The sequence below is a fragment of the Panthera tigris genome, chromosome X, assembly GCF_018350195.1.
Source record: "Panthera tigris isolate Pti1 chromosome X, P.tigris_Pti1_mat1.1, whole genome shotgun sequence".
Taxonomy (NCBI): Eukaryota; Metazoa; Chordata; class Mammalia; order Carnivora; family Felidae; genus Panthera; species Panthera tigris.
Window position 1 is genome coordinate 11,807,194 of NC_056677.1, and position 26,440 is coordinate 11,833,633.

Here is a 26,440-nt window from a genome sequence, read left to right on the forward strand (position 1 = left end):
TCAGTGGGGTCATGGAGAAACTGGCACTCTCAGATACTGCTGATGGAAAAAGTATAATTGTGTTTTGGGATCGCAGCCTGACAATGTGTTTTACTTATTTTTTTAATGTTTATTTATTTTTGAGAGAGAGAGAGAGAGAGACAGAGTGTGAGCTGGGGAGAGAGAGGAGACACAGAATCCGAAGCAGGCTCCGGGCTGTCGGCACAGAGCCCAACACGGAGCTCGAACGCACAAAGCGCAAGATCACGACCTGAGCTCGAGTCACTCAACTGACCGAGCCAACCAATCACCCTGACGTGTTTGTTTTAAAATCAAACATGCATATACCTTGTGACCATCACTGGAAATCTACTGCATCAAAATAAGTGCCATAGGGAAGGACACGTGTATAAGGATGTTCACTGCAGACCAGTGTGCAGTGGCCGAGCTCTAGGAACAAAGGGAGTGCCTGCTGACAGGCAGTAGGTAAATGCATCACAGTCCACCCACGGCACGGCATACCGCCATTACTACCACCACCACCGAGAGAAACAGACTCAAACCAGTGGTTGCCAAAGGGAAGGAGGACGGGGAGGTAGGCGAAGGGGATTAAGACGTACCATCTTGCAGTTATAAAATAAGGGACGGGGATGAAAAGTACAGCATAGGGAATGCAGTCACTAACACTACAATGACGCCGTGTGGTCACAGACGGTAGGCAGATGTACCACAGTGAGTATACCACAACGTACACCGTTGTCGAACCACTATGCGGTACAGCTGAAACTGAGATGTCAACTATACTTCAATTAAAAATTTTTAAAAGTCAGGGTGCCTGGGTGGCTCAGTTGGTTGAGCGTCCGACTCTTGATCGCAGCTCAGGTCACGATCTCATAGTTTGTGAGACTGAGCCACACGTTGGGCTCTGCGCTGACAGCACAGAGCCTGCTTGGGATATTCTCTCTCCTCTCTCTCCTCTCTCTCTCTCTCTCTCTCTCTCTCTCTCGTCCCTCTCCCACTTGCGTGTGTACACGCATGCTCTCTCTCTCTCTCAAAAAAATAAACTTCAAAAAATTTTTTAATTACTTAAATAAACAAAGAGAGCCCCTATAAGTAGATTGGGAAGGATTCCCATGAGGAGCTGTTTGATCAAAAAAGATGCAAAAATGCATTTATAATATGGTTCCATTTTAGTAAAACAATGACAAAACAATCCTGTATATGGGTGCATTTCCATGCATATATATGTCAGTGTAGAAAAGTGAGTGTGGAGAAAAACACAGCAAGATCTAATTTGAGGATCTGTGTCGGCTATGTCCTAGAGCTGCGATGTATAGGGAAGGTACTGGAAGGAACTGGAGGGAAGCAAACTCAAAAGCAGAAGAAAAAAGCACTGCACTCAACGTTAAAACATATGGGCTTTAACACTTTCACACTTATTGTTATAAAAATTATGTATAAGGGTAGGCATATGTTTCAGAGAATTAATCTGAAGAGTTTTTCTATACTCAAAAATAGCCAGAACAAAAACCCAAAGAAGAAAATAATGGCTCCAAGGTTTCTGCCTAATGATCTCATGCAACCATTTTTAAAAATGAAATTGGCCTTATACACGTGGGAGTTTTCTAAGTATGCTTTTGAACTTAGAAGTCCACTTAAGGGTAAGCCCTCCATAACAGTACCTTTATCAACAGAAACCAGTATCTCATTCAGGAATACACCTGTTCATAAGTCACAAGGTTGGAATGCGCCTGCAGGAACACTCTGAGTCATCAGTGGCTAGGAAATCAGAAGATGCGGGTGAAAGTCCTGGCTTGTCCAGCAAGTCTTTACGAGGACGTGAGCAAGTAGCTCATCTGTTGGATCTTAGTGTTTCCACCCATAAAACGGGGGTGGAAAAAAACAGGGCCCGCACAGTCCGGCCCTAACACTCTATGAATTCTTCCTGATCTTCTTTGCTTGAAAAGCCCCAGGAATATTCGTTAATTTAAGTGTAATTACAGATTCAAAAATGAGCACATTTCAGAGAAAGCGGTCCCTTTTTTCTGATCACTAAACCCCAGAAGCCACCATACCTTTAGGAATAGGCTGGGAATGCTTTGCTCCGTGGTCCAGTTTGAAGTCCAAATATAAGGTCGGTGTGCGAGTATAAATCTTAGACTGAAAAGGAAAAGGAAACCATCAGAATCTTTCCAAAAATAAAGTTCTTCTTCACTTCAGCTGGGCGCTTCTCTGATGGGCCTGGGGCCTGGATGACTGTATTAACAACTCCTCCTTGGCAAGTGCTGTTAAAGCAAGGGGATGGGCTACCATACAGGCCCCTCTGAAGGGTCTTCATCTAAAAGTTAGCCCTCCTAGCTTTACAATATGGTTGACAAACTAATTTCAGGACGACAGCGATCTCCCTCTAACCATTTCTCAAATAGGGTCCCAGGTTAATAGTTTATTGGCCAAGGCTTGCCTCCAGCCTTCCACTTGATAATAGCAGGGTAGCTCATGTCCCAGTGTGTGTTTTTTCCCCAGGTCTCGATGAAGCCATGTCCATTAAAAAAATTTTTTTTAAGTGGCCAGTAAATATTTGTATTTGTTCTAACTCTGCCCTCAGGCGAAAAAAGGTCATCCGCCACCACTGGCTTGAAAAAGCCACGACTTCAAATGCAAGAAAGGCCAACTTCTGCAAGATTTTCCACTGTAAACAGTGGCTTCGGTTCCATCAACAGTTAAGCAGAGGTTGTGAGCCGATAGGATACCATGTTTTGAATCACTGGCACAGACCAAAATCCAAGGGATTATCGCTGTTGCTATGAACTTTATGATGTGTCTCACTGTTTATCACAAAGCCCCGGTGGTTCTGTTTGACTTTTTAGAAACTGAAAACACACACAAAAATGAAAAAGCACGTAACACCAAATGTGGCAAGGATGTGGAAAAAATGCAGCTTTTCATACACTCCCGGTGGGACTAGAACTTTGTATAAACGCGGTAGAAAGCTGCTTGGCAGTACACGGTACACGTGAATGTATATGCATGACCTATGACCCAGCATTCCATTCATATGTGGACCCTCAAAAGAAATGTTCACCTAAAGACAAGTATATGAATCTTCATAGTGATACTGTCAGTAACAGCCCAAACCTGGAAATATTCCAGATGTCTTTAACGATAGAAGGGATAAATGAATTGTAATCTACTTACACAATGAAATACTATACCGCAAGGACAGTGAACCCAACTATATGCAACGACTTGGATGAATTTCACGATCATAATACTGAGCAAATGAAGGCAGACGATCATATACCATATGATTCCATTTCTATAAAGTTCCAAACGAGGCAAAACTAATCTATGATGTCAGAAGTCAGAAAAGTGGTTACCTTGGGAAGCTTAGTAACTGGAAGGTGTTAAAAAGGGGACTCCTGGGGACGAACAATTTCTGCCTCTTGACCTAGCTTCTGCTTCCATGGGCGTGTTCACTTGGTGAAAATTTTCTGAGTTATACACTTGATTTGTATACTTTTCTGTGTCTATATTATATTTTAATAAAGAGCTGTAAATAGACTGTGTAAATAGACCAAAAGAGAGAATCCAGAGCCCACAATTATTCACTACCCTTGATAAATGCATCATTTTGCAGAGAATAATTATGTAAATGCTATGAGGACAGGAACATGGCTGCCTTTTTCACCCAGGGCCAACCCATGCTGCCTATCACATAGTAGGTCTTCAATAAATAGTTATTGGCTGACTTTCATAATGGAAAATCCCATGAATAATAAATTTATTTACAGTATACATAAGGTATTCATCAGTATCTTTACCTACCTGTAGCAAAATGCCTCTCTTCAGGACAGGTGATTTGGTATGGTTAAATTGTATGTCTGTACATTAAATTTTGGAATTACAGAACTGTAGATAATGCTATCAGAAGACTGTTTCCTTTCCTATGAATGTCTCATGTATTAAAGCTTCGGGCTTTAAAAGTTCTGGCAGGTGGATTTATGTGGCTTAGAAGGCCACGCTGCATCAATACAGCTTCAAAGACTATAAAAGCAAATGCCCCTGTGCACACATAAATGAAACCAGAGAGACCTATGGCATCAAGTACAACCTCAGGCCAAAGACTCACAATCAATCTGAAGACCTTGAAACACATAAAACAAGGGCAGCGCCCATGGGACACAGGATCAAATTCTCTACGACCCTTAGATGTATATGGCACCATCTGGAAAGGATCTGGTTTTGTCTGATGAGGACTTCTAAAATTACCTCTAAAAAGATCAAGCGTAGGGGTGCCTGGCTGGCTCCATCAGTGGAGCATGCGACTCTTCATCTCAGGGTCATGAGTTTGAGCCCCACGTTAAGAGTAGAGATTACTTAAAAAAATTTTTTTTAATAAAAAGATCAAGGGTAAACTTCATCTAATATTGATGACTCCCCTGCCCAGGCAATATTTGGCTCTCTTCTAGAAAAAGAATCCCTGTTTGGTTTAAGTGTCTTTCCTAACCTCTGCTTCAGTGGCTGATGCAGTATCCCTGCCTCCAGCCAAGAGATTAATCACAGAGAGTCTCTTGGTTTAATTTTCACTAGAATTCTCCCAGAATGTAGTCATAATACTCTTGAGCTGGAAACCTGGAGGCTTTGATGCTAGCATGGCTTTTCCTGCTGACTAGCAAAGCACTTATCTTCTTCTGGGCTTAGTTCACTCATCAGAAAATCCCATGATAGGACTCACTGACATTTAAATTCATTGCTGGTTCTAAAATCCTGAGTCAGAAAATTACTGTTTTCCCCCACATTTTAATTTTGAACATTCCCTTTTGACTTCTCAGACTAGAGCTGTCGAGAAGGGAGAATGTGGCTGGGGGCAAGGAAGGACAACTAGAACTGTGTTAAGTAAGAAGGGGGCCACTGGTTAATGGGCTCTACTCTTGCCCTCAAACTCAGTCATCAGTCTTGCTCCCCTGGCTAGCTCTTTTGCCATCCTTCCTGCCTCTAGCTTCTCAACCTGATCCATACTGTCCAAATACCAGTCACCTCTCTAAGACTGCAACGACACAGACACACATGTGTGCATACACACACAGACTTCTGTATTTATGTACTCATTTACAAAAATTTAAACAGAGACCAACGAGAGACACTATAAAGCCACAGATAAAACCTACCATCTTACAAGTGTGAAAAGGGCTAAAGGGGATTTTTTTACTCATTTTTAAGTGTTTTCCACATCTATAGCCTAAAACAGAATTCCAATTCTAATATCCTTTTCTGTACTGAAAATGGGAACGTTAAAGGTTTCAGTATAACACATCTTGAATAATCAATACCCGAAACATAAATGTACACTGTTCTATTTCAATTAATCCACAATGAGATAAAATCAATTTGGAAGTTGTCCCCATGAGTGGGGGTATAGGTGTATACACGTATATATACATGTACATATATATAGACACACATATCATGCGTTATATATACACATAGTTTTTGAAAAGCAGATAGGTTTTTAATTTTGACCCTCCGTGGTAACTGTTGAAATAGCAAATGTAAATTATGTTCATTTAACACAAGGATAATGCTAGCCTCGAATGCACTTTGAGCAAACCTAGGACATTCTTAACTGTGTTCTGTTTTGTTTATTGTTATGTATAGTGTTAAACTATTAATATGGTCCTCAAAAACAGAATGAGAATTTAATTAAACAAATCATTCTTTTTTTGGTTAAAACTTAGCTATAATGTGTATCTATTAAAATAAATCGGTCCATGACAACCTAAAATAAAACATTATTCCACAAATCTGTTTCAGCATGAACAGAACTAATGCACTTCAAGTCCATCAGTGAAATTGTTTTCTTTTTCCTTTTCTCTGTTTTGGTCCTGATCAATAGTGCCTGTACAGGGACTAAAATCCAAGGCTATTCCTCTTTAGTCTTTCTTCTCATTTCATAGATTAAAAGTATTTAGGAAACTTATCTTTGAAGGTTTTAGTCTGCATTTGAAAAATCAAATGTCTTAAAAATCTTAGATTTCAAATATGCAGGGAAGGGAACAGAAAACTCTTCAGAAAAGGTTAAGGGTAAATTCTGGCTAGCCTAGACCAACAGGGGTGGCTCCCCAATCCAGACAACCTGGTCTCTCTTCCTCTAGAAATATGTCAGGGTCAAACCTTTAACGAACCTAACATACCGCTCCAATAATGACCACAAAACACCCAAGACCAAACAAGATCTCCGAAATCACTTCCTTCCGAACCCCAGCTACCTTCATCTTCTATCCTTCAAAGACTTCCTGCTTGCCCTGGCTTTTAGCATGATACCCTTGTCGAGCTGGCTTCCTGCCTGTACGTTTATTCGTAAATGTGATCTTAATTAAGGAGATGAAATCACTTCCACATGGAAGCCATATGGCTCAAAAAGTCTTCCCAAGAAAGAGAAAAGAGCACACTGTTCTGGCTGTGCTGTGTGAGCGTGGCAAAGGGCATCTCTCTCATTTTGCCTCTGCTCCTTTCACAGGTAATTGGAACCCATCTATCCCTGAATGCTGCTCATTTTGCCACGGAGCTGGCCTTCCCTAAAAGCAAGTGACAGCAATGTGTCACATGGCAGAGCTGTCAGAAATGAATGCCCGTTTCTTTTTGGGCATGATTTCAAAATCCTTTTATGATTTGGTGATTTCTCAGGAAATGCACTCAAATCCTCAATCTTACTATACGTTGCTTAAGCAGACTCCTCTAAGTAATTGTACCGAGTGTAAATCCTCAATATCTGAGAAGAGAAAGAAACAGTATTTTCTTTCTACCTATTCCTGGACCCTCACCCTCATGTTGGATAATCTCCCTACTGTCAGAGATCATGTTTTATGGTTTGTTTGGGCCTTCTTTTTTGCATCATTGCTAACTTTTGATAAATATCTTTGCACACAAATCTCTGACCACATTTCTCTTTTTTTCCCTTCAAGGTGAAATTTGGGGCCTGAAGGTCTAGACATGTTAAGGGCTCTTGGTGTATCTGTAGGTTTATGGCTAAATGTGATGTGGCCAAAAGCAAACTGGTCAACACAATCAAGTGATTAAACAGCAATTTTGCTGAACATGCCTACTGTTAGTCATTGGTTGTTCTAGTCTTCGTAATTTTGCTATACCACAGGGCAGTTTTTCAACTCTACATGCTCTAAATATTGGTTCCCCCCCCCTCCGTTTAACCCCCTATTGTTAGAAAGTTAACTCACTCCAACAAATCACCTATTGTTGCACATTTAGATTTTTTCCCCAATGCGTCCTTGTCACAAACACAGAAGGGAAGGATTAATTTCTGGAGAGGAGGGAAAGGAAAGGAAAAGAAAAAAAATCTGAAACTCTTGGGAAAAATAGACAAAAAGAAAAAGTAGGAAAAAAAGCCTAACCTACAAAAAAGTTTAAAGGCATGGCCTCCATAGTACAAACACTGACATTTGGACAGCCAGGGTCTGGCAGCATTTGTTTTTGAACAAAAAATCATTTTGACAAATTCTTATACTAACTGAATTGCTTTCATCCAAATTGTCAAATCGCTTCATAACTGCCTGTACAAAGTGCCCATTTCATCAAAGTGTTGACCATATTATATATTTTTATTTACTTAATTTGGGGAGGGCAGAAAGAGAGGAAGAGAGAGAATCCCAAGCAGGCTCTGTGCTGTCAGTACAGAGCCCAACATGGGGCTCGAGAACCCATGAATGGTGAGACCATGACCTGAGCTGAAATTAAGAGTTGGACACTTAACCGACTGAGCCACCCAGGTGCCCACCATCATATTTTTTTAATCTTAGCTAATTTAAGAAGCAAAAATTGTTATCTCCTTGCTCTTTTAATTTTGCTATTAGTTTGGGTGATATTACTATTAACTTAATAAATACTATTAAGTATGATTACTATAAGAATAACAATAGCTAAGTATGTAAGGGCTTCATATGTACTAGGAACTATTTGAGGGGTTATGTATTAATTAGGACACTTGTACATCACTTTTTATGAAATACTGCTCATTACCCATTTAAGTTTTCACTCATTACTTAGTTCCCTCATTCAAGATATACTGATTGAGAGCATGTAGTGTGTTAGTCACTGGATATGCATATTGGTGAATGAATAACAGATCTGCTAAGCCTTTATGGAGTTTACTTTCTCGTGAGGAAGACAATGTAACAAAGTAAATACAAAATTACACATGCTATAAAAGAAGTAAACAGGGTGCAGAGAGAGAAAATGAGGAGAGTAATAGATGGCCCCAAATGAACAGAGTTGGGGGTAAGTGGTTTCCGGGCAGGACAGGAGTATGGCATTGCAAAGGCCTTAAGGCAGTAAGAAGAGAGTGATATGCAGACACAGAGGTGGCTGGAGAAAATGGCACAAGATGAGTTCAGAGAGTCAGAAAAGACCTGGTCAAGTGCAGGCCACTGTAAAGTATCTGAGATTTCCTTAAAAGTACAACAGGAATGGCGTGTCTGGGTGGCTCAGTTGGTAAAGCGTCCAACTTCAGCTCAGGTCATGATCTCGTGGTTTGTGGGTTTGAGCCCCGCATCCAGCTCTGTGCTGACAGCTCAGAGCCTGGAGCCCGCTTCAGGTTCTGTATCTCCCTCTCTCTCTGCCCCTCCCCTGCTCGCCCTCTGTCTCTTTCTCTCTCTCAAACATAAACATTTAAAAAATTAAGTAAAAAATAAAAAATAATAAAGTACAACAGGAACATGCTGATCCAATTTTTATCTTAGATGTCTTGAGCCACTATCTGGAGAACTGGAAGGGAGTAGAGAGCAGCCCCCTGAAGAGGCTGCTGCAGTGGGCTGGCTGGGATTGGGCAGGGGACAGGAGTGAGGTAGATACATTTCAGATAGATTTCAGAAATAGAAAGGTTTTGCTGAGGGACTGGATGCGGGTGGGGGAGGAAAAGGAATAACGGTGACCACCGTGTTTCTTCTTTGAGCAGTGCATGCCATTCATTAAGATGGAAAAGACTGGAAGAGAAAGGAGTTCTCATTTGTTTGTTGTCAAGACACGTGGGAATAGGGGGAACAAGACTTCAACTTCTGCTGTTTAATTTATTTTTAAAAATTTTTTTTAAGTTTTTATTTATTTTTGACAGAGACAGAGTGCGAGCATGAGCTGGGGAGGTGCAGAGAGAGAGAGGGAGACACAGAATCCGAAGCAGGCTCCAGGCTCCAAGCTGTCAGCACAGAGCCTGACGCGGGGCTCGAACCCACGGACTGTGAGATCATGTCCTGGGCCGAAGTCGGAAGCTTTACCGACTGAGCCACCCAGGCGCCCCCAACGTTTTAAACGTGACAGGCCTGGGAACACGAGAAAGGCGGTGCCTGAATGAGTCCACAGAACTCAGAGGTGAGGCGTGTGCTGTGAATATCAGCGTGGGACTTGTAAGACTATAAATGGCCTCTATGTTCGTGGGATGGACAAGACCACCCTGGAAGATGATATTCTACGAGAGAAGACTCGGCTGAGATCCAGAGAACTCGTGTGTGTAGGGGTCTGGTAGAGGACAAGGGACTTACCTGAGAAAGGAAACTGAAGGAGCAAGGAGCACCCAGAGATGCAAGAACCCACCATCTCGGAGACCAAAGAAAAGAGAGAGGGTGACGAGAAGGAGGAAGTAGTCAAACCATGTAAGGAAGAGTTAATGTGAAAAGAAAAAAATGACTTCTGAGTTGGGCCACAGGGAAGCCAGTGGTGACTCTAGGCACTGATGGGGGTGGACGCCAGGCTGAGAGCATCAGGAAGGTGGGGGAGTGGACACAACATGTGCAGACAAATCTTCTGTGACTATGAAGAGGGAGCCGAGAATGGGGGTGGGTGTCAACAGAGTTTGGTGCTTCGCTTATCAATTTACACGAAAGGGTTTTTTTTTTTAATGTTTATTCATTTTTGAGAGAGAGAGATGACAGAGCACGAGCAGTGGAGGGAGAGAGAGAGAGGGAAACACAGAATCCGAAGCAGGCTCCAGGCTCTGAGCTGTCAACACAGAACCCAATGCAGGGCTCGAACTCACAAGCCACGAGATCATGACGTGAGCCGAAGTCGGATGCTTAACCGACTGAGCCACCCAGGCGTCCCGAAAGGTGGGCTTTTTTTTTTTTAATGTTTATTTTGAGAAAGAGATAAAGAGCGTGCACAAGCGGTGGAGGGGCATAGAGAAGGAGAGAGAGAATCCCAAATAGGCTCCATGCTGTCAGCACAGAGCCCAACTCAGGGCTCCAACCCACCAACCGTGAGATCATGACCTGCGCTGAAATCAGGAGTCGGAAGGTTAACTGACTGAGCCACCCAGGTGCTCCTGAAAGGTGCTGGTTTTTTTTAATATATATTAAGGCTGCTAGTCTTTAATAACAGTTGCTGTAAAAATCTCCCACTTTGTTTCTGACTTTAATCTCATTTACAGCAGTTTTAACATGGGTCAGATCTATCAGTCTTTTCCTTCTGATGCTTTTAAACTTAGAAAGTCTTTCCCCACCCAAAGATCACATAAATGTCTTCCTACATTTTTCTAGTTCTACATTTTAACATTTAATTCTTTGATCTCTGTTGAATTTATTTTGCTATGAGGTATGAGATCATGAGCTAAACTGGTGTCCTTTTATATTGAATGGTGAATCACTTGTCCCAGCTGACATATTCTCGTCTTTTCCTCAACTGATGATAGTCTTCTGGAGTCTTTTGCAGGTAGGTTCCCTTTCTGCCCATCACAAGGAAGAGCCTTAATGCAGACAACTTCACAAGTAGCTCAAGAGTCCAAACTAATCAACCAAGATCTACTCCATAAGGAGTTCTTGTCATGATCTAGTACACTTCCCACTGGGCCTCCCAATCTCCTTGTCCTTCCGCTACTTCCCTGCTCTCATGGTCTGCTGGGCCCTGCATGGGGGAGAAAACCCATCAGCACAGACCCCTTTTCTCTACCACGAACACCTTCACACACACACACTCAAGAAACTCACTGCCAGAACCTTTGGCCCCTGTGTGGAGAACCATACCTTCCTCTGTCCCCTGGAGATCCTAAATCTTTGAGGAAGTGAAAAGTACATTTACCACACTATTTAAAGCAAACTTCTAATTCTCGTTGCTCAGAATAGGCTGAAATGGTAAGGCTTCTGTTTCTAATCCAAAGCACTCGGATTTCTGAGTTCTTGATTATTCTAAAATATTCTGATAAGGGGTGGGAAAGATGAGTTTCCATCCTCAGTGCCAAAGGTTATCATGGGGGGCTTAAAACCTTATAATCGTAGTTTGACATATACATGAAGTGCTACACAAAGAAACGACAAGGAACACTTGGGCAAACCGCCAACAACTCTTATGGGGTGAGAGAGAGGACCAGACAACATTTTTAACTTCTATCAAACATAAAGAATTGTGGGAAATCTCAAGCATCAAGCTGTCCAGCTGACCAAGAATCCGGACATAGTCAAATTATTCTCTAGTCCTTTCCTCGACTTTCCTCGAGCAGCCCTGTTGTCCATAGTAACATTCTCAGCCCTCTCCTCACCTTCTATTTAGGAGAGGGGTAGTGAGGAGAGAAGAGCGAACGGGGAAGGGAATAAAGGTGCTGACAGGGCTCGCAGGCCTGACATTTAACCGGAGGCATGTTGACTGTGAAACTGGTCTCGGACTCCTTCACTCTTTGAGTCAGCATTCTCGCCTGAAGTTGGGTTACAGATGTTCTAACTTTTTGGAAAATTAAAACCAGACGAAGAACAAATACCCATCCTTTATATGAGTAACCCATCCATAATTTTACAAAGGCAACAGTACAAAACCACAATGACCTCCAAATATGCCAACAGGGAACCTTTCTATCCCTTGTCTCCTACCCATGGGTAACATGTTCCAAGGTTGAGTCAGCAAATCTATTAACAGATGCTAGAATATTCCTCACAGGGCTTTTTAATATTTTTTCATCGCTATTAGTTACATTTGGTATTTACTAAGATGCTTTTAAGGGTTCTTGCAAGAAAGTGCATGAATAGGGTGTCTGGGTGACTCAATCGGTTAAGCATCTGACTTTGGCTCAGGTCATGATCTCACGGCTCAGCTCATGAGTTCGAGCCCCACGTTGGGCTCTGTGCTGACAGCTCAACCTGGAGCCTGCTTTGGAATCTGTGTCTCCCTCTCTCTCTGCACCTCCCCTATTCGTGTTCTTTCTCTCTCTCTCAAAAGTAAACAAACATTTAAAAAAATTAAAAAGAAAAGAAAATGCATCAAGATGGGAAGCTGTTTGGCAAAGATAAGACTTCACAGAGAGCTGGAACGGATACCTCTGTGCAGATATGATAAAGGGGGAATTTATTATGGCACAGGGCTTCTCCTACGTGATCATTTGAAGGACAATCTGATACAGTCAGGGGTATCTGCTTGTACAGACATATACCTGAAGGTACCTTTTTGGTGTCTAAAGAGAGAGAGGGAGGTTCACTCAGAAGCTTCCTTCCAGGAAAAAGAAACAAGGCATTCCCAGAGTGGGAAGAGACACACTTAGTAAGTTTCTGCACGAGGGCCGATGGCAGAGGTACTGCACAAATAAAAGGAGGCAAAATTCAGGAAACCTGAGTCTGGGCCTAGGTTCCTTCCACAATGAGCTGTGTGACCTTGGAGAAGGCCTTCACCTAGGTGGGCTGATCTCTCATGTCTGTTGCTGCCTGACATTCTGACCCCAACAGAAGAAAAAGGAAGAGTAGGTTTTGGTTGGCTCTGCAGAGCTTCTCATCATATCAGGAACTCTAAACTCTTGCTGCCCTAAGAACTTCACTCATAGCCTAATACCCCATTACAACAATGGAAGAGGTAAATGAATGGGAAACTTCCTGTCCACCCGCTACATAAATAGGCCGCAGACGGACCCTATGTTGTTTAGTCCAAAGCCTGATGAAGCCAACTCGAATTCTCATACATCCGGTTGCGTTAAATATATTCCAAATAAACACATTCTGAGCCATTTAGAGCCTGCCTATCCCACACATGCCCTGTGAAATTGTACCCACCATCTGCTAGCAGTAAGCAACACCCTGCAGCTAGAAAAGTCCTCCACCTGCTGCTAGCGTTTGGAGCCCTCTGACCCAGAGACCCTCTACCTTGTTGCTGAGTGACATCACCTAGACAGGTAAGCGCCTTCCCTGATTTCCCCTACTCCCCCGGGAGGTCCCTTGCCCTATTCCCCTTATCGTGTCACTGTCTCCAGAAGGTCTCCAGCCGTGAGGGACTTACTTTCTCACGCAAGCTTGTCGACACACCACCCAAATAAAGCTTGGGTGTCACGGCCTCTCTCACACCTGTCTCTTCCTTAATCAACTTTCAAATTTCCAAACTTACTACACCAACCCTTCTAAATGAAGTAAGTATACAAGCAGGCTCCCAAAGTATTAAATATGGCCTCCCCTCTACCCACAAACAAAAAAGGAGGTTCCCTACTATTCAGCAACAGCTCCACAGAATTGAAGAGTTGACCAAATCAACTAAAGGGCTGAGACCTATGGAAGGGGTCAGTACTTACCTCCCACGCGGGCACGTAAGCAGTGGTCGGCTCCTTAGGAAAATTACTGATCGGTCAAGAACTTCCTCTGAACCCTTCAATAATCCATCTCTCCTCTTAGACCTCCCTGTCTTTAAAGTGTCCACAGATAGGGGCACCTGGGTGGCTCAGTCAGTTAAGCGTCTGACTCTTGATTTCGGCACAGGTCATGATCTCACGGTTCGTGAGATCGAGCCCCGCATCAGGCCCTGTGCCGACAGTGTGGAACCTGCTTGTGATTCTCTCTCTCTCTTTCTCTACCCCTCCTCACTCGTGCTCTCTCCTCTCTCTCTCTCTCTCTCTCTCTCTCTCTCAAAATAAATAAATTTAAAAAAGAGGAAAAAAAAGTTTCCACAGATAAAAACCTGCTCTCGTCAGAAAGTCTGATTTATGTTGGCTTGTGCCAAACTGGTAAGGACCTATGAGCGTGTGGCTAAGAGCCCAAACTGGAGCCAGACACCTACCTAGTTGGAATGCCAGCTCTGTCACTCGCTAGATGCACAGCTAGTCTCACTAGCCTCCCTTCCTTCTCTCATTATGTTGCTGTGAGCATTTGTGAGAACCCAAGTTAAACCACATAATATGCCTCCTCAGAGTCTCTCAGCCTCGCTAGCTCCTGAGCCCTTGCCCCCCCCCCGCCCCCACCACACTGACTGCCAAGTTCTGAATGGCGGGAGCGGCAGCAGCTCCAGAGCTCCTGGGCTTGACCTGACAGACCCATGGAAGCTCTGGATCCAAGCCCAGACTGGAATGAGGATCCAAGCCACTGGATGTGGTATGTGCCCTCCTCAGAGAGGCTGCCCGAAGTGGCTGGGTGACACAATCCAGAAAGGAAGGGCATTAGCCTCAGTGGGGCCAACTTTGGCCGAAGAGGGATGGAAGGAAGATGTGGAATGACAGGGAAAATTTGTCTCTCTTTCTCCGTTACAAAGTCCCGAGGTACAGTTTTCCATCAGGCATCCTGTGCCTCCAAGCATCCGCCTCATTTCCCTTCTCCCTCACACTCGCTGCCCCGGGATTGTACAGAAGTCCTGCCTTAGGCTCTGTCTTCCAGAGAACTCAAGTTAAATTGGGAGGAAGAAAACGCATAAAGCACTCGAACTTCACTGCCCAGTACGGTTACCACCAACCATATGAGGCGAATGGAGACGTGCCGTGAGTGTAAGAGACACACATTTCCCAGACTTGGTCCAAATGATGTAAAATAGCTCATTATGAACTTACATTGATTATATGTTGAAATGACAATATTTTGGATAATTGGACTCAGATATGTGATTAAAATTAACTTCATCTGTTTCTTTTTACTTTTTTAAAAATGTGACTACTGAATATTTTGAATTAGATGTTGCTTCCATTATGTTTTTACTGGACAGCCCCTAGAATTTAGTACCTCACAAGTCCACGAAAGATGTTACCATTTTCATTTCCATTCCCAAGAAGTTCTAGACATTTGCTGTCAATAAAGCCTGATGATAAAAAGGAATGTGGGAATAGAAAGGGAGACAGATAGGGAAAAGGGGACGAATATGTATTAAGTACGCTTAATGTCACTAGACACATTATGTATCACACAAATAACTCGAAAACTATTCGTTATTATCCCCGCTTGGCGGATAAGGAAATAAGGGCTCGAAAATAGTTTTCCCAAGGCAACAGAGGTATTAGACAACATAGCTGAAAACTGGACCCAGGTCAGCTTAACTCCACAGTTCATGCTTTTTTTTTTTTTTTTTTGATCTATCATACTGTCCAAGCATTGGCTCTAATGGTACAGTATGGTTTTGATAATGGAGGCTTTTTGACATATGTTAGGGCTTCCCAAAATTCCCTTAAATCACTTAATAGGAGGTCAACTACACTAACCAAGTTAAAAGCTACTGCTGAACACAAATCAATCAATATTTACCCCACCCCCTCTCTCTGGCCTTGGGTGCAAGAACTGGGTGCACGGAATGGAATTCAATTGATCATACATCACAGTCCACATCACATGGTCATCGTACATCCATGAGAGGCCCCGCCTTGTTTTGTATTTTTCCCCATTATCCCTAATTTCAATCCCATTCTCCCACTGGTTCTTGGTTGGGCATCCGTAATGAAATTCCTCTCAATATACCCTTCATATGTTTATTCAAATATATAGGTGTCCTTGAAAAATAAGTGATATTGTGGCATAAATGCTTTCCTGTTCTGACTTATGCCACATTATTTCCTGAAATCTAATAATATGGATAGAATTAAATACAGTCTATTGCTTCTGGCAGCTACATCACACTCCATTATACGTAACCACCATATCTGACTTATCCATTCCCGAAGTGGCGAACACCGACATCATCTCTGACTCCTTTCTACCACCCAGGACGCTGAGATGATCATTGCTGTGTCTACTTGGTGAAGTTTCGCTGGAGTAAATATCCAGGAGTAGAATTACCGGGGCACACTCCATATTCAGTGTTCCCTTCAGTAAGCAATGCCAGTTCACTCTCCACAACGAATAGCTATACTCGCGTGCCACACGTGAAGCCTCTATTTCTTTCCATCCTTGCCGGCATTTGCCAATACCCAACTTTCTAACTTTGGCCAACCTGACAGGTGTTCGGTGGCAGCGTATTATTTGAATTTACATTTCTCCGCGTGTTGGCTAGAAGAACGTCTCTTCATATTCTTATCAGCCTTCAATAGTTGGGTGAAGGATTTTCTTAAGACCTAGTGCCTGGAGTTGCCACCGACACAAGCATCTTTTCACAAGAAGACAGGAATGTTTCACTCCAAAGGGTAGAGGCACTACAGAGACATGGCTTTGTTCTCCCAGCTATGTTAATGCCCTGGACTGACCACATCTATCAGTTTTCTGCGGCTATAACTGCTCTAGGGCTTGGAGATTTGGTTGTGTAATGAAATCTCATGGAACTAGGGCTGGTATTCCAATAAATGTGTCTCTTACTACCTTCCGGATCTACTTTCAAAGTGAGATGAAGGAGAACTGGTGTACAATGAATTCGAGTTGGGAAGTCCTGATGGAGCCACATCCAGCCCAGGGAAAAGCCAGGCTGCGGTGCTTATGAAGAAGAGAGTCTGTACCGCACCCAAGCAAAGCAGAGTTAAAGTTGGGTAAGGATGCTTTGGGACTTCATTTAGAATGTACTTAGAAATTATAATTTCTGTTGATTTGGTTTATAAAAGCAAGGGGGTTTAGATCAGGAGCTTGGATTTCTTCTTAGAAATTTGATGATGAAGGAGATGTGTGTTCAAGACTACGACATTTTAATTTTTTTTTAGTGTTTCTTTTTTTTAATTTTCTTTTTTATCTTTTAAAATCTACGTCCAAATTAGTTAGCATCTAGTGCAACAGTGATTTCAGGAGTAGATTCCTTAGTGCCCCTGACCCATTTAGCCCATCCCCCCTCCCACACCCCCTCCAGCAACCCTCAGTTTGTTCTCCATATTTATGTGTCTCTTCTGTTTTGTCCCCCTCCCTGTTTTTATATTATTTTTGCTTCCCTTCCCTTATGTTCATCTGTTTTGTCTCTTAAAGTCCTCATATGAGTGAAGACTAGGACATTTTAATATTTAGGTAATTTTGATGCTACTACTTGGGCTTCTCACACACCTCTCGACATGGCTGGGAATAATTCAACAGGGAACTAGGATAGGGAGTAAATGTGCAGCATAGAATAGGATGTGCCTTGGTAATTATTTAATGAAAATAACTCTCTATATTCATTTCAGACCCTTCTGCGGGTAAAATTTATCCCAGAGAGTTGACGTTAGTTTCGGTGAAAGGAGGTCCACAATGACAAACTTCTCTCCTTCCCTGAGGTTGGTGCGGGGGGTGGGGGGAGGCAGTCACTGCTAAGTAGCTAAGTGTCCAATCCAATAGATTAACAAAACAAAATGCTGGGGAATATTGGGGGAGCCTCCAGACCCCTCTTTAATGTTCCCATAAGGCAACATCCAGCTGCTCTCAGCCTTCCTCATCCATTCCTGGGGGCGGAGGAGAGAGGGAAGGATGGGATCCAGTTGGTGAGGGCCATTCAAGGAACTGAGCCTGCTCAGCTGGGCTAGTCCTTCTCCCATGAGGTAAGAGGCCAGCCTCTGAGAAGGATGCCTATAACTGTAAGCTCTGCCTGGACATGCTTAATGAAGTAGAGAAAGTATTAAAAAGCTCACAGGATCTCAAGAGACCGGTCATGTGTCCTTATCCAGATTTTACTGTAATAAAGATGATATTTGGATCCCCATCTGGCTAACTCCTCAAAGTCTACATGTCAGTTCATCCTGAACTTGGGAGGGGAAGAAATGATAATTACCTCTTGGTCTTCTCTCTACCTCAACTCCCTACATGCGACTTGTACCCAATTCGAAGTCCTCTTCTGCTTTTGTCTGGTGGACAGACTCTCACTTAAAACCTACGACAATATCTCGTCACAGTCACCAGGAACTCTTACTCGAAACTTGCACCGATCAGTAACAGATGGCTTTGAATCAGGATCTGATGTCAGGGAAAATCGACCGGCCAAGCTTCAAGAGCTCCTCAGAGACACTCAAAGTCCCCAAGGCACACAAAGACGTAAGTGGGTACGGACCCCTGACAAGCAGAGCTGCCACAGCCCAGCATGGACACTACCGAAAAAGGAATCTGGCCGGGAGGACTCAACTGGCAGAACCTCTAATAGGTGGTGGTGATGGGGTGGTGCGTGGCAGGCGGGTTTATGAGAAAGTACTCTAGTGGAGAGGACGGAAAGGCACAAAAATCAATGCTAAAGGAACTGGGATGGAGTGGAAAAGACGTCAGGGTCTTTATCTTCCTCCTTTTCATAGCCCAGCTCTCCTTCTCTTGTGGATTCCTTCTTGTCATCAAAGAAGAGCAGGTGGGGAAGGGAAGGGAAGCCAGCATTGTTCTCAGAGACTAGGGATGAGAGGGAAACTGACCATAGGTGGTTGTCTGAAGGTGGTGGGAAAGAAGAGTCTTGTGGTCTGGACTTCCAAATGATTTCCTCCAGAAGGACGCATTTAAACTTCTCCAATTGCTACCTACAGTTGGACCGATAAAGAAAAATTTTGGTCATCGTGCTTTCCTTCCATAATGTTAAAAATGAGGGGCGCCTGGGTGGCTCAGTTGGTTAGGCGGCCGACTTCAGCTCAGGTTATGATCTCGCAGTCTCTGGGCTCGAGCCCCGTGTCGGGCTCTGTGCTGGCAGCTCGGAGCCTGGAACCTGCTTCTGATTCTGTGTCTCCCTCTCTCTCTGCCCCTCCCCTGCTTGCTCTTTCTCAAATAATAAACATTAAAGAAAAAAAATTTTTTAAAAATGACCCACCTCTATGGAAGCAAAGAGAACCAGGGGGCTTTAAAATTTCATAAGACAGAGGCAAATTACCATTATTTTATTCTTCCATGAACCTGGACGAGCTGGATCTGAACCAGTTCATGTCATGTTCCAAATGGAACAGCTCTATTCTCAACATGGAGGACTCCCGTAATGATACAAAAGCATTGCACCTTTGGAATTTTGTACTATTTTAATTTTGCTCACTCAGAGGGAGAAAAAAGGCAGAGAAGACAGAAGAGCAGTTATTCCAGGTAAAACACTATTGGGGTATTCAAGACAGTTCTAAAGACAAAAGAAAATGAAATTGAGCGGCGCCCGGGTGTCTCAGTCCGTTGAGCGTCCGGCTCTTGGTTTCAGTTCAGATCCTGATCTCACAGTTCATGAGATTAAGCCCCACGTCAGGCTCTGTGCTGACAGCATGGAGCCTGCTTAGGATTCTCTCTCCCCCCTCTCTCTCTGCCCCTCCCCACTCTCTCTCAATGTAAACATTTTTAAAAAAAGAAAAGGAAATTGAAAAGTTAAAAAGATCTTTGTCCTATCAGCTGGCTCCTTGAGACACGGGCCTGCTTCTCCTGAACCTTCTGATTGTGTTGAGCCTCCTCTCTATTCTGCCTTCCGCTAAAGCCACCATGTTCACAAGCCTGGTGACTCACCACACAGTATACTAGTGTTAGCAGTTGACGTGCCTGTCCCTTCCTTTGACCGTGCCCTTCCAGCTCCCTGATTCCTTTCCTCTTTTCCCCTCATACCTTCACAGTGTCTTGCACGCGGTTGGCCTCAATACCTATTTGCTGAGCTCAACCAAACTATAAAGGCATAGATACCTTTCTGGGAAATCCTTCCAATTCTCCATGGCCAGTATGGAAGTCCCTCCAGGAAAGGGAGGATCAGAATGCTTCCTCATCTCATTTTACTGAGCCAAAGGAAAACCAAACAGCCCAAGGGCACGCAAGGGAGGATAAAAAGGATCCCCCTGTGGTTTTAAGACCACAACATGCTCTTCCTTTAATAGAGTAAACCCTATCAATGATTTAGAGCCCACGTGAGTTGAAATTTAAAAATTCTTGTCTGAGAGGACTTACACCTAGCCACAGGAGCAGAATTCTTAAAGCTTCAAGTAATCAAAATTACATCTGACACCATATTTTCTCATCACATTTTAGCCTGAGTTTGGTCAAGCTGTTTATAAGCTACGTGATCCTAAGCGTCTGTGCTTCGGTCGAAATAAACAACCGTGTTTGCAGCTCGCAGCAGCATGGCTTTATAGACACCAATAGCAGTCTTTAAAATACTGCCGTTTACCTCATTTATATCCACAAGAGCTTATCTTCCAATGCAACGTCCAAGAGCCTCCGAAGCTACCTGAAGCAGTCCTGTAGCTTTCACTCTGGTTAGAGAAACATATGTCATGTGTTCCTGGGGAAAGACTTCTTACATCCTAAAAGTGCAAGCCTTGACAGTTGACCGAGTGATTACAATGAGTTATAAAGTGTACTCACGTTTATTGAAGGCGACGCCTTGGTTTTTTTATGGCTTTCATTATACTCTGATTCTAAATTTCCTTGCTAATCTGTACTCCTGATTACCAAGGCCAACAATGTAAGAATGGCACGGGATGTAACATCTGGTTTAAAAGCACACCTATCCATTCTTCACGTATTGCCAGAAAAGGGCTTGTTACCACCACTGGAATGTACTTCCTAGGTCCGCAAGGACATCGTGAAGGAATAATAACATCTGGCACCCTTTGTGCACACCAAGAATGCTATTTCTGGGGTGAGTGGACCGCCCTGGGCAAGAGCAACCTTTCGTACAGCTGATTTGAGCAAATCCTGACCACTGTTTATTTGAACATTCCTCACTACAAATGAAGTGCCTGTCTTTGAAGTTGCTGGATGCATTTCTTTGGTGTCCTCCTCGTTACTAAACAAGACCAACAGACCGAATTGTGCCTATTCTCAACACTGAATCAGAACCAAGTTTTGTTCTTGTGTGTGGAATGATGCAGATCATCTGGTCGGGCTACATGGTCCTTGTGGGGCAGCCGCTCCTACAGAACGAACTGCCTTGTGAAATTCGACAGGACAGCAGACTGCACGCAGCGCTCCACCCTACCTTATCCTCAAACCACGCTACCGACAACCCTGGGAGAGAGGGATACCGGAACACATACAGCCAACATCAGCCATAGGCAAAATCCAGGAGTAGACAGACTTGGTCTTGGGTTTCCCTCCAGCCCAGTACCCTGCACCATTTCCTTCTTCCCCGTCACAACCCCACCAGGATCTGGTCGTCCATGCATCCTGACATCAGGATCCCCAAAGAGTTATTGCACTCCTACCATCCATGCCTTTAATACCGGCCATTCTAGGACATGACCTCTGTCGCCCTCTCTTTTCTTTCTTTCCCTCGCTTTATGCACACAAGCAAAATCAATTGTCCCTCCTCCAACTGCCATGGAAGTTTTGCACACTGCTGGTTTAGCCTCTCACGTACCACATTATACTGTCGACGTGTGTCAGTTTCCCTCCCCAGTTAGACCGTGACCTTATTTGAGAACGGTGGACATTCCTCATTCACATCGTCTCTCCAGGGCACTGCACGATGGGCACACAGCTGGTGCCTAACGACTAAATGAACAGAGCTCACAGACAAATGGGACACATGGATTAAATAACTGTCAGTCTCCAAATCCCCTGGGATTGAAGGTAGATGGTTGTGTAGATCTAGGGCAGCTGAGAAGGCTTCACTGAAGAGAGGGGACATAGGCTGGACCTTGGCGAACAGCAGCAAGGAGGCAGAGGTGGTGAAATCCTCAAGTTCACGTTTCTACAGGACTGTACTTCACCATATCCTTTCCCCGCAAATGGTGTTTCCCTCATGCTATGTCAAAGGAGACCAGAAGGCTGCCTTATGCTGGTATTTTGCTTCCTCTCTCCCTATACCCATCCACTATTTATTTAAGGTCTCAAAAGGGAAATTCAGCCATGATTCATTTGGGTGATTGTGGTTTTCTTAGGTGGAACTTTAATTTAGCCTCCCTTATAGCATCTAATTAAACGTGGACAATAATAAAAAACAAAAACTAGAGGAAAATAAAGACCTTTATCAGAAAGGAACATAAAATTACATGATTAAAAAGCTTCAGATTCCTAAAATGGTCAAATCATATTAGGTTTCCAGAAACTGCTTCATAGACATAATGGCCATCCATTTTTTTTTACATGTCCACTTAGTGTTCAATGTAATGTTGAACATTACAGTATTTTTCTTAGCTCTTTCTTTTATATCTATCCCTATTTTTTTCTTACAGTGAGAACCTTGACTCCTCAAAATATTATCAAGTTAACTCATTTGTTTTATTTCAATATACACGAAAAATTTTAAATTATAATGCCAACACTAACAATAAACTATGGAGTCAAGTTTAAAATCTTTGTCCCTTTTTTTGTCTTTAGAAAGTACATTCCACTAAAAATGTATCAGAGACCTATGGTTAAAAGCCCTTAAACTAAATACTTTCTCTGTGTGGTTATGTTGCTGGTATCTTTACACAAATTTTAAGGTCTTCATCTGTTTCTGTTCGGTTTTGATTTTAAGATGTGGGTTTTGTTTTCCTTTTCTGGTTTGACTGGTTATTTTAAATGTGTAATCATATACAGCTTTCAAAACTGAAAAGAAAAAGACATATGGAGAGAAGGGTCAGGTCCGTCCTTACCCCCCAGCCCCATCCCAAAAGGAACGGTTTTTAAGTATCCAGTTTTCAAGCCGATCACAGAGCGCTCTGACTTATAGATCAAATGAGTGAACAGAGAAGGCTTCGGAAGGGACGATTCCTTTCTGGGCAAGTGTCTTTTCCGTCTGCTCACTCTCTGGGGCAGCTAAAGCCTGTTCTCTCGCGTTCCCTTTGTCAGAAACACACCATGCCATGCACCACCTCTGCGATCAGGAGAATATTCGTCATTCTTTTTCCATCTGCGCCCATGAACCTGGTGGAATACTTCAAAGGCAAAAAAAGAAAAAGAAAAGAAAAGAAAAGAAAAGAAAAGAAAAGAAAAGAAAAGAAAAAAGTGGGCCCGTGCCACCTGTTTCCATGATTTAATAGTGTTTTAAATGCTACTTTGAGAAGCCGTTCTGAGCTGAGGAAGGAAGGAGAGGCCAGCTCTCCCCACATCACAAAGTGAACCGAAGCAAACTCAGAAGAGAAGAGGGGCAGGGGGAGTGGAGACCTGGGGGAGGGGGGTCAACCATAAAGTCAGCAGGATCCATTGAAATGTGCCAGATGTAATCAGAGAGTTCAAATTATCCCTGAAATAGAGAAATAGGTACAACGAAAAAATGTTCTAAGTTTACTATCCAGTATTATGATTGCCCAAAACCCACACCTGTTTGGATGTGCTATCACAGTACTTCCCTGAAAGCCACGTAAACTACACACACACACATACATACATACACACACACACACACACACACACTTTTTTAATCAAACTAAGGTAGAAGGGATACTAACAAAATTGTATACTGGTGATGAAGTATTTCAAATGACATTAGGCCCTTAAAGTTTCCCAGATGAAAACCAAAGCTGGCAAATGTGGTGGGCGGCTCTTTCTAGCTCTGGTGTCGGAAGAAGTGTGTGTGTGCATCAGTGGCTGGGTACACAGCCTAAAAACCCCCATCGGCTCTCTGCATTGGAGGTAAGAATCAGACTTGGTTATAAGTCATATGCCAAGCCACAACCAACACAGGCTGATTAGTGGGCAGGTTGCTCTTTTGTGGAGAGACTTGCCCAAGGGACACGGGATCTTCCAATGCCTGCCGGGGCAAAACTAAAGCCAAAAAGGGGGGCAGATATCACAACAGGGTTACAGTGAAATCTGGGAAGTATGTCTCCCTACTAGAGATTAAGCCGCACCTTGAAAACCCACAGGAAAGATGCTAAAGCAAGAAGACACGTGCCTGTGGACCCCTAAGCCTCCACACCTCTGCTCATCATTGTTGTCACTGCTCGAATTTAAGAGACCTGCAGGGAACAATGTTGGTCTTGCAAAACAGCCTAGTATTCACATTTAAAGAAAAAACATATACTTTTTTCTTTCCCTACTTCCTAATCCCTTAGTTTAAAAATACAATTTAGCTATTTTTACTGTTGTCTCAACTTTTTAGTTAGCTCATATTAAGTTTATTGCAATCATTCTTAATCCCTAATTTTCCACCTTCTTACTACTTCACCCATTTCTCATATTCCAGCATTCATTTACATTCTAATGATTTCACTTACGCACCCAGAAAATGTTTATTGTCTCGTATGTATCAGGCAGCGTGTCAGGTGTTGGGGCACAGTGGTAAGATCTCAGCAAATTACAGGACATGCTCGGTCAACTCTTTTTGGAAAGTGAATTTTGAAAATTTTGCTCAACATCCAACACATGCATATACAATCTGTCCATCAAAAGGAAGATCCTTGGGGCACCTGGGTGGTTCAGTCAATTAAGCATCCGACACTGGTTCAGATCATGATCTCACAGTTCCTGGGTTCAAGCCCAGAGTAGGTAGGGCTCTGTGCTGACAGCTCAGAACGTAGAGCCTGCTTCTGATTCTATGTCTCCCTCTCTCTCTGCCCCTCCCCTGCTTGTGCAATGTCTCTAAAATAAATAAACTTAAAAATATTTTTTAAATAAAAAAGAAGATCCTTTCTGTCATGTCTGTAGGCCACATGAACACAGTACAAAGCTTTGGCAAGTAAGAGCCGTAACCACTTAGAGCTTATTCTGCACCGGGTATTGTTCTAAGTTCTTGACATATATTAACCGATTTAATCCTCTCGAGCCATTTTACAGTTGAGAACACTTGGGCCCAGCAAGCCTAAGTGACGTTTCTAAAGTTATGCAGTAGTGGAGCTGGCCTTGACCACAGGCAGTCTGGCTCCTGACTGCCATTTTTCTGACCCCAGTGAGGCTGAGGCCTCCTTAAGGTCTGCTTTCCACACAATGGAATTTACAACAGCAGGAGGCAAGTAGAGGCATTTGTGGCAGAAATTATATTCCAATAAACACGGCTCATGGCTCATCCTGATAAGGATGGAATGGGCTTTGGAGAATTTCATACGGTCATGAAAATAAACATGTGATTTTGACCTTCCAGAAGTGATAAACTATTCAAAGTATCCCATTTTTATCTTTTCCTCATTTCTTCAGCCTTCACTTTAGATGGTGATGTCCTGGCAGAATTTGGCTCAAAACTGGCAGTGGCCTCCCAACCCTAAGTGCAGAGACACATACAACCTGGGAATAGGGACACGTCTACCTTTCAAACTAAAAAAAAAAAAAAAAAAAAAAAAAAAAAAAAAAAAAAAAAAAAAAAAAAGACAGTTGCGCTGCTTGCAAAAGCTTATAGCATCCTGCACAAAACTCCCTCACCTTTTTCATGGGTGTCACAACCCAAGCCCAGAAAGGTTAAGTAAGGTTTGCCAAAAGCCACAGAGCTGAACCTTAGTATCTTCTCTAGGCACATAATCAACCTGTTCTTCGTGATGAGTCAACTCCTGCGTCTTGGGCCCACAGTCATTACAGGTATTACAAACGGTGGTCCCTAGACCACAGCATTGGCATCATCTGGGAGCTGGTTCACAATGAAGACTCGGGCCTCACCCACACCTGCTGAATCAGGTGATCCATATGAATAAAGCTGGAAAGGGGCTGGGACGGTCACTAATTCCGTTTTCTAGATATCGTAGTTACAGGAGAGGAGCTGTTGTTGACTAGAAACACATCAATCTCTTGAAAGGTATTTTCCCAGCCTCACCTTGTAACTGAGCTTAAAATTATCTTCCCGATGCAAAACAATCTGCAGTTTGATTTAAGGTACGTGTAGGCTTTTTAAGGCTCAGTCTTTCCTTGGTGAGCCGATATTAAGGCTGCAGATGTACAAAACTATGTTTCTTAGGAGACCCAAAAAGAAATGGCCAATAGTCCCACCATCTTTACAATGACTCATGGTGGTATCTTTTCTTCAGAGCGGGTTGATGGTCTTTCCCGAATCCCAGCAAGCCTCTTTAGCACAGACAGCAAACATAAATCTCAGCCCAGCTCCTGCCCCAGTTAACATGAAGTAATCAAACAGTAACAGCTACCGCTTACATGGTGCTTACGATGTGTCTGGTGCTGTCATGATAGATTAAATAGATCAAAAGCTCACTGAATCTTCACAGCAATCCTATGTTACGGAGGAGTACAGCGACGCAGAGAGGTTAAGCAGCTTGCCCAAAGCCACACAGCTAATTCATGGTGCTGATTCGAATTCAGGCTGTCTCCAGAGGCCATGCTGGTGACCAGAGCACCACGCTGCCTCTCAAGATGCAAATTAATGCTGCCCAAGGTTCCAAGAGTCCCTTATTAAGACGCTCTCATGATAAAGACTGATCTTTTACTTAGGAGAATGTAGTTCACTTCCGAGACCTTACTCGACAAAACGGAAAAGAGGGAGGCCGGCAGCGCTACGAAGACGCGATTTTACAAAGCTAAAACACTACCTCTGGTCTCTCATTCTTGGTGGTGATTGCAAGACCAGGCGG

The 26,440-nt window shown here is 43.3% G+C and overlaps 1 protein-coding gene across 5 annotated transcripts in view; it reads right to left on the minus strand.

Moving 5' to 3' along the window:
• PIR (pirin) overlaps positions 1 to 26,440 on the minus strand; it is an 89,172-nt gene that overhangs the window by 33,300 nt on the left and 29,432 nt on the right. For all 5 annotated transcript variants that reach the window (XM_042973775.1, XM_007090063.3, XM_007090064.3 and 2 more), the window contains exon 6: positions 2,055 to 2,139. In XM_042973775.1, the coding sequence (XP_042829709.1) occupies positions 2,055 to 2,139 (85 nt within the window). The remainder of the gene's footprint in view (positions 1 to 2,054; positions 2,140 to 26,440) is intronic.